Here is a 9,284-nt window from a genome sequence, read left to right on the forward strand (position 1 = left end):
CATAAATATATTTCTAGTTACATATAAAACACTAAATACAGTCAAAGGAGAGTGTGTGAGTAATGCTAAAGTTAAAACGTGTTAGCTTAAAAAAATAAAGGTAGTAATTTTTTAGGATTTATTTACAAATTACAATATCTTCCCTTATTAATGTTGTCAACAACTAAATTTATAACACAAAATCAAACGAAAAAAACTACCCGTATTAGTCACATATGACTAGGTATGAGTGTATGACACACGTATTGTGTGGTTAGCCGCTATACTATCGATAAACATAACTACGATTACAAGTTGTAGTACAAGTTTTTTAGGGTCTGTTCTGATTCGTTGAAAACAACTGAATTGAATTGATTAAGGCTGAACTAAGTTGAAATAAACGGTTTATGAGCGATGGATATTAAGAAGTGAACTGAATTGATACAGCTGAACTAAACTGATTTAAAATTAAGCCGTAGACCGGTAGTACTAGTGGTCGTCGTAGTAGGATTATTTACCAAAAAGCAAAGAAAAAAAAAAACTCATCTTTTCTTCTTCCAGAAAAGGTCGTGCCCAATTGCAATTATGAACAACACGATTATACAACTACTTTAATCATATTTTTCAAACATTACCAATAAACAACTCAAATTATTCCATTAATTTCCAGACATCAATCATATGTTCATACTATCATACATTTAATACAACTATACCGCGTTTTATATCACTTTCTCTCTCCTCCCCAATCGCTTTCTCTTCAACCTTCACTTCCTCCATTAATGGTGAATGGTCCTCCATTAAAGCTCCACTCCTCTTAATCAACCCCCACTAACATCCAACTTTCTCTCTCCTACAAAACCCTTTCACCATTTTCATGGGTTTTCACCATCACCGCTCTTCTTCCACCGATAATGGCGTCCCTCAAATCGTCAACAGTCCTCGCTTCTCGAGCTCCATGACACGCCGAGCTCCTTCCTTCAAACGCGCCGCCAATTCCGCCGCCGTCAACGACGCTGCTTCGACTAGCACCACCCCAACTGGCGGCGGAAATTCTCTCTCTACTCACCATGAAATTGACCTAATTTTGAACTCACCCAGATCTGATCCTGCTACTACTCCTCTTTCTCCTGATGGGTTTGATTCGTTTTGTGAAAAGAAACAAACCCAGAATCAGAATCATTTTGGATTGCTTCATCATAGAATTAAGAAGCATTCTTCTTCTGTTCTTGGATCTGATGCTGTTAAAGGGGTTGTTGAGCTTGGTTTTAGAGAGAGGAAGAAATTAGGTCAATGGATGTTCTTTCTATTTTGTGGGGTTTGTTTGCTTTTGGGTGTTTTTAGGATTTTTGAACATGGGTTATTTGGATCTTCCATGATTGATTCAACTCAGTCTAATCTTCAGGTAATGCTAGCTTTTTAGTTATTAAACTACTTTTTTTTATTAACTTTATTGTTATTTTTGTTGGGATTTATGTTAAGAATAGATGGGTTTGATTTATTTTCTAATTTTAGTGTTTGATGAGTTGTTAGTTAGTTGTTTGTTTGATTTCAAGTTTTGTTAGTACTATGTTAAATTGTTAGGTAAGTCAATGGAATGGAGAATAAGAGGGTAGGTGGTTTATTTTGGCCATGCTAGTATGCTTTGTGACTTGTATGTGAGCTATGAAAACTTGTAAAGTTTAAGGAAATGACTTTTTTTTGGAAAGCACCTATTGGCCGAAGCATATTCTTGTTAGTGACTATCATTTCTTATTTGAGGGAATTATGTATTTCCAAATGGTGCTTACTAGGAGAATCTAGAATTGCTAATCTGAGTGGTTGACCTATAAAGCAATCATCTTCAAAATGTATTGTAATTATGTATATCATCGAGTTTCGATTCTTCAAAATACAAAAGGAGTTGGATCAAAAATGGACTATGGAGTTGGCATGTATTAGTCTAAATTAGTATTTGTACTTATATTTGTACTAATAGAAGTAATGATTGAAAAGTAATCTATAATAACTTGATAGTTGGTAACTAAGCACTGTAATGTAAGTCACCAATTTGTCATTTTGGGATAGAACACGAAGGTAGAATTGTAGGAATAAGGAGTGGAGGAATAGTATAGAGTGTGAAGGAGGGAAATTCATCATCCATTATTTTATTGATGCTCTACATGAAACCAAAGGAAGAGAAGATTCGGTGAGAGTAAACAAATATCAGAAAATCCTGTTTCACCATTTACTGTATGGTATCAGGTGATGAAATTAGAACGAAGATGCATGACAAGGTGATATCTATTCCTTGACCTTTGTATCTTTTTAAGTCAAGTAAGTGGCTATGGGATTTGATGGGGGATAAATGGATAATATCACTTCTTAGTGTATGAATCTAGTTTAACCTTCAAGATCTAAAAGGAGGGAAAATCTGGAGTAGGTAAATATGGATAGCAGTGTTTCCTTCATGACATCGTGTCCATAGGATTGGATAAGTCATCCAATTGGTAATTTGGAATGGATATGTAGGGTGAGAAAAAAATGAAAGGTGGAAGGGTAATAAAATCCAAGGGAGAGGAATTCCTCATTTTGTGTTTGCGTTTTACATGAAATGCAGAGGAGGACTGAAGGAGACCTTTAATTTAAGATGAAACTATGTTTTTCATTCAATATTGCTCTATTCCCCCATTTATTATTTGATTCAAGTGAAGACATTGGGATGAAGATGCACGATGAGGTGATGTTTAGCCCCTTGACCCCTCCATCTCTACAAGTATTTTGCAGGAAGTATCTGTGGGATTTGGCAGGACATCTTCTCTTTTCTGATTTTAAGAATCTAGTTCAATCAGTTTAAGCACTAAAAGATGCAAATTCTTTGTAATTGTTCAAGTCCTTAAGTTGGTAAATACGGGTGGTACTGTTGCCCTTATAATCTTAGGTCTATAGCCTATAGGTTTGAGTACCTTCAATTCTGTACTGTCTATGTAGGTAACTATTTAACTTTATAAGAAAGTTTCTCCTTGGTAATGTATAATAAATGTCAAGGCTATTCGACAATATTGAAAGTGACCTGCATCTTAGCTGTTTTCTTGTAACTCAATGCATAACTAAGCATGGAGATGCCATGCAAAATTTTGTTTGAACCTGTTGATATCACAAGGGCCTCCGGGTTTCCTGTTTAAGGGTTAAACTTAGTTAATCTTTTGTTTCTTTTTCCTCAAGTAATAATTTGTCTATTCTTCTTGTTAGGTTCATTCTGGCTCCCAATTCCTTCATTACCAGGCAGATCAAAACGTTCCTGATTATAGCTACAGAGAAGGAGAAGGTGTAAGACAGGAGAGCGGTGATATTGAACGGACTCTGATGATGGTGGCCTCTGGTGTAGTGAGTAATGAAAAAAGTGAGAGTAAAGTAAGTTCGAAATATATATTTTTTCATTTTTAACTCTCTAATTTCTTTCACTTGTTGTATCGCTCATGCTTAGATCTATATTGTAGTGTGATGACATATGGTCCAGACCAAGCAGCGGAAACTTCAGCCAGTGCATTGATCTGCCAAAGAAGCATAAAAGTATGAATCTGCATAGAAGTTGTGCATGTATGCACATGGTTTTTAATCCTTTTGCTGTATATTTTATAAGAATTATCATTATCTGAGGGAATGTGCTCATTTTTTATGTAATGGTTCCTCACTATCATTTGTTTTCCTTTGGCAGAGCTGGATGAAAGGACAAATGGTTACATCCTCATAAATGCGAATGGTGGCTTGAATCAGATGAGATTTGGGGTATGGTGGTTGTTTGTTTTTATGGTTCTAATGTAATTAATAAGAGTTATTAGCTTTGACTATGATCTCATAAGTACTAATTTTAGAGTGCAGATCTGTGATATGGTTGCTGTTGCTAAGATCATGAAAGCCACTCTTGTTCTTCCTTCTCTCGATCACACGTCTTACTGGGCTGATGAAAGGTAACATACTCTTTTGTCTACATTATTTCCCAAAATGTATATTGTTAATGATCTTCATTTCCTCACTCAACACTCAGAACTAGCCCTTAGGTCCATGTTCCTTATCCAAGTGTCAGTCATACCAGTCAAATATTGGTTTTCCTCGTGATATTCATGAAGGAGAAGGCTCGGACTTCTCATACCAGTCAAATATTGGTTTTCCTCGTGACATATATGAAGGAGAAGGCTCGGACTTCCTAATTACCTTTATACATTTTTTTGCTAACTTAGATAAACTGAATCCAGAGTTTGATTCTGGATAATATATTTTATACTCTATTGTCCCCTTATTGTTATTTGTAAGTAGTGATTGACTTGGAATGCATTAGCCTAATATTGTAATAGACTAGTCATGCATGTATTTGATACAAAATGTTTGCCTGTAATCTTCTCTTTTTTCTTATGTTTGTGCCTATGCTTCTGTCCTCGTGTCAATCTTTCTAAGACTAGCACTCTGCGCTCAAAAAAATTCTGCTATTCCTTGCATATTTTGATTTTACAGAGTAGCTTCCTAAAACAATAACTGCATGCATCGCAAAGTGGTTTTATGACTAGAATTAACTGATTCTCTTATGCATTGACAGCGGGTTTAAAGATTTGTTTGATTGGCAGCACTTCATGGAGACATTAAAGGATGAAATCCATTTAGTTGAAGAATTACCAAAAGAAGTTGCCGATATTGAGCCTTTTACAAAAACACCTATATCTTGGTCTAAGGTTTGATAAAGACATTTATCTTTCAAATTATACTCTTTTGTTTAGTGCTTAGTCCTCTTTTCTTAATAACAAAAAATAAATAAAAACTGTGCTTAGATTCTGAGAGCATGAATGACCAAAATGCTCTTCCTGTAGTCTTCATATAGTAAATTATGCTATTATGATTAGCATTTGACTGACACAATTATATATATTAGGCTAGCTACTATAAATTAGAAGTCCTCCCACTTCTGAAGCAGCACAAAGTAATGTACTTCACGCATACTGATTCCCGGATTGCTAACAATGGTCTCCCCAATGGCATACAAAAGCTAAGGTGTCGAGTTAATTACAGGGCATTAAAGTACTCATCCCCCATTGAAGAACTTGGGAAGACCTTAGTTGCAAGAATGAGACAAAATGGGGGCCCTTATCTTGCTCTCCATCTGAGGTTAGCTCTGTCTATCCCATTCAGAGAAGTGCTAGTTGCACTTGCACCTTTATGCTTCCTGATCAATAATACATGTATTCTTCCATGTAGTTTACTACGCTACTTATTCTCAATTTTATTTTATTCTTGTTTCATGTTAGGTATGAGAAGGATATGCTTGCTTTTACCGGCTGCAGTCATAATTTGACTGCAGAAGAAGATGAAGAGCTTCGAAAGATGCGGTATGAGGTCAGTCATTGGAAGGAGAAGGATATTGATGGATCAGAGCGGAGGAGACTTGGTGGTTGCCCAATGACCCCTAGAGAGACTGCCTTACTCCTGAAAGGATTGGGTTTCCCATCCACCACAAGAATATATTTGGTTGCTGGTGAAGCTTTTGGAAATGGAAGTATGCAGTACCTCACAGATGAATATCCTAATATTTTCTCACATTCAACTCTTGCTACAGAAGAGGAGCTGGAACCTTTCAAGAACCATCAAAACATGCTGGCTGGTATAGACTATGTTGTTGCACTTGAAAGTGATGTATTTGTCTACACCTACGATGGAAATATGGCAAAAGCAGTGCAAGGTCACAGGCGATTTGATGGGTTTAAGAAAACCATAAACCCAGACAGGTAAAACTTGCTTTTTCTTCTGGATATATATTATTATATATATATATATATATATTTTTAATATAGTTTTTTTGGTGATCCTGTACTAGGCCATTTCTTTTAAAAATCCTACAGTATATGAAATTCTTTAAGATTACCATGATAATGGACCTTAGTAATTTGTGCTTTGTTCAACTTTACTATTTGTAGATATTTCAATTTTTTTTTTACTTGATGTGTTACCTTAACAATATAGTTTCCCTATATTTTTTTGACAAATAGTTTCCCTATATTTTGCCCGCCCTTACCTCATATAATTTAGTAACTTTCTTAAGAATTTAGGCTTATATGCCTATATAAAAGACATTGATCTTATAAAATCTTGTTCTAGCCCCACTTAACTCATATAACAAGAAAGCCTGTGCAGGATGAATTTGGTGAAGGCTATTGATGAATATGATGAAGAAAAGCTCACTTGGAAGAAGTTCAGTTCAAAAGTGCAAAAGATGCATAAAGACCGATTAGGAGGTCCATATTATAGGGAACCTGGGGAGTTTCCGAAATTGGAGGAAAGTTTCTACGCAAATCCACTTCCGGGATGTGTATGTGAATCAGCGAAGAAATAGTGATCCGAGTAAATGTTTGTTTGAGACAAGTAAGGCACTCTGAGATGAAGAATTCAAAGATTGCTGGTGTCTGAAAGTCATTCTGGGGAAGTTGATTCCTGAGATTCTGAAACGCGGAAGACCCAACTTTGTGGATGTGGAACTCACTTGAACATGTTGCTGGGTACAATTCCTTCAGCTGGGTGCGGAATGAGAACTCGTGAGCTTGTGCTGATGGACGTAGGACATTGTGGAGCAGTTCGGATTGATTATAATCATTTCAAAGGGCTTTATGAAGAAGGGAAATATCAAAAATGATTTCCCTGTAAGCAAGAATTTTGGTTCTTATTTTTTTCCTCGGTGATGGCTTTTTATTTTTGTTAAATACAAAATATAGTGTAGGTCCTTTTTTAACACGAAGAAATAAAGTCTGAAGTTATTGTTTGTCACCCAGACTAATGGAATATCCAGATGAATATTCAAGCGAATGACAATGAGCCATTAAATTCGCCGCTTGATTTTATGTACACACAAGTAACTTAACTGAATACAATGTTCGATGAAAATAGCATTTGTCAACATTGCTCCATGTTAGCATCTGTGAAGTATAAGATGAAGAGTATAATCGCGTAATTTCCCATATGATTGTTCTAAATTAACAACTAGTAAATTGTCTCCTCTGTTCTATTATGTTTTTTTTTTTTTTTTTTTTTTTTTTTTTTTTTTGGCTCATTTGAAGATTTTTGAGCTGAGAAAAATACATACAACTAATGTAAATTATGTTTCAGGAACCAAGGTTGTAAAGAGGATTGATTATGAGTATTCAAGTTTGTTTAAGGTTTTTAATTCTAAAGTTTTCATTGTGGGCCTATAACCCACTACTACAAGATCGTTCAATGATCGATTCTGCTGCATAATGTTTATTAGTTGTGGTTGATTAAGTGTCAAAGGTTATAGTGCTAATTAATAACATGGAAATGTCGGACTGTTACACATTTATAAGAATTATAACCTATGACTAATTATACATTAGCATTTGTCAAACAGTGTACTAATTTTAATTTGGGATATTGCTTGGGCCAAAAATTAGAAGTATTATACTAAAAGAGCCGTATAGCCCAATTTTAACATAGTAGAATATTGACCCAATTTTCTTTAAACATGTAAATTATAAATAAATTATAAAAAAAAAAAAAAAAAAAAAAAGTCATTGTCAACATAGTAACCGAGATGAATGCAATTACATTTACATAATCAAATTTGTTTACTTTATATTACTCCATAGCAAATAACCAAGGTCGAAGCTGGAATTCCTACTTACAATTTTGACTAGTTTTTTTGGTTAACATTACAAAGAAGAAACTAATAAGGGAATGGAAATTCCCAGTACTTTGACTTTCTTACAAATCATTTTGTGTGTGTCAGTGTGTGTGATAGTCACAAAGGCAATGAGTTAAACGCACAATAAGCTTTTGACTCTACTTACCTAGCCCCCTTAGCTAATAGAAATTCACCAGAATTATAAACTTTTTTACTACACATGCTATGGTCATTTTGTAACAATTGTGCAGTATCAAGTAAAAGTTACATCCCATAGAATTACAGTATAAATAATCTTATGACTCTGTGATACAGTATAAAACATATTTCTAAGCCTCGATCATCAGCTTAAACTTTTTATTGAGTTGGTGCTCTAACATGGTATTAAAGTCAGCGTGACACAAAGGTTGCAAGTTCGAATCTCATCCACCCCCCATTTTTAACAAGAATATTCAGCGCAAGCTTCAGCCATCAGCTTAAACGCAAGCTTCAGCCATCAGCTTAAGCTATACTTTGGTGTGAACCAAACAAGGACTAAGATACAATTAAAAGAAACAATAAAACACATCATCAATTAAACAAATACTCCGTTGAAAACTAATCAATATCACCTCACTATAACTTACTTACTCAACCTTCTTCCCTTTTCCTTTGCTTATATTTCCAGAATTCCAGTTAACTTTCAGCAATCACTTCCACAAATAAAACACGTTTCTTTCAATCTCTCTCCTTTTACCATTCTTATTTTGAGTTGACTTTTGAGATATAGTCTACAATTTAAATTTCAGCATCTATGATCAGTGATCATTTATGTACAATAAAATTAAAAAGAAGAATTCCCAAAAAAAAAAGGAAATTCATTGGAGGAGCAGCAGGTACTAGGAGCTGGTCAACGTGCCATCATCAACTACATTGAAATCTCTATCAATTTCTGCCAAAAAAAAAAAAAAAAAAAAAAAAAAGTAATTTTCAAAAATAACTTATGGTATGCATTTTTGATAATTTGTTTGGATGAATTCGTTCCATTCCTTATCAAAGAGCACGATTCAATCTTCTTCGTCGATTACTCTGGCAAGCTCTCTCTCCATCTTTACTGTTTCTTTTTAGTCGTTCGTGTCGTGTTAAATTAGATGTCAACTAGATTGGTTGGTTACTTATTATTAGATCGAAGTTATTAGATTTTGATTTACATGCCTTTGTTGACTTTGTTTGTGTCAAAAGTACATGTGTCGTTGAGACATTGATTGTTTTTGAACATATTCATAGTGTATTAGACGATGTTACACTTTTTTTTAATTTTCATGTTTATAATAGTTTAAGTGTTGAAAAGATGTCACATCGTCTTAATCTTGCTTTCATATGATATTAATTAATAAAGTTTTCTATTTAATTTCTAACATTCTTTCTATCAGCGTCAAATACACATTTTAAGAGTTAAAAAGAAATTAGAGGGTAAGATTTTAATTTATTTAAAGTTGTTTAGAATTTGATACAAATAAAATATACATAGTACAAAGGGAACCATGTTACATAATTTAGGTGGGTACGCATAGAAAGAAGATTTTAGCACACTCATTATTAGAGCATATTTTTTCTTACTCATAAAGAAGAGGACACAAATAAATCACGAGAATGTCAAATTCATTTT

At 34.3% G+C, this 9,284-nt stretch overlaps 1 protein-coding gene across 1 annotated transcript; it reads left to right on the forward strand.

The window, feature by feature from the left end:
- Positions 1-524: 524 nt before the first annotated feature.
- LOC145635811 (O-fucosyltransferase 35-like) lies at positions 525-6,989 on the forward strand. Its single transcript, XM_081687170.1, has 9 exons — positions 525-1,384; positions 3,211-3,372; positions 3,459-3,531; positions 3,677-3,747; positions 3,841-3,929; positions 4,553-4,685; positions 4,883-5,115; positions 5,256-5,732; positions 6,139-6,989. The coding sequence occupies exons 1-9, from the start codon at positions 857-859 to the stop codon at positions 6,335-6,337; spliced, it is 1,965 nt and encodes a 654-aa protein (XP_081543296.1). The 5' UTR covers positions 525-856; the 3' UTR covers positions 6,338-6,989.
- Positions 6,990-9,284: the final 2,295 nt, after the last annotated feature.

Source organism: Chenopodium album, chromosome 6, assembly GCF_948465745.1.
Source record: "Chenopodium album chromosome 6, dcCheAlbu1.1, whole genome shotgun sequence".
NCBI classification, from domain to species: Eukaryota; Viridiplantae; Streptophyta; class Magnoliopsida; order Caryophyllales; family Amaranthaceae; genus Chenopodium; species Chenopodium album.

Bases quoted from the DNA above. Each gene is read 5' to 3' on its own strand.
- LOC145635811 (XM_081687170.1), top strand. From the start codon at position 857: ATGGGTTTTCACCATCACCGCTCTTCTTCCACCGATAATGGCGTCCCT. The intron at 4,686-4,882 runs GTTTGATAAAGA...TATATATATTAG, and splicing joins CACCTATATCTTGGTCTAAG to GCTAGCTACTATAAATTAGA. The intron at 5,733-6,138 runs GTAAAACTTGCT...AAGCCTGTGCAG, and splicing joins AAAACCATAAACCCAGACAG to GATGAATTTGGTGAAGGCTA.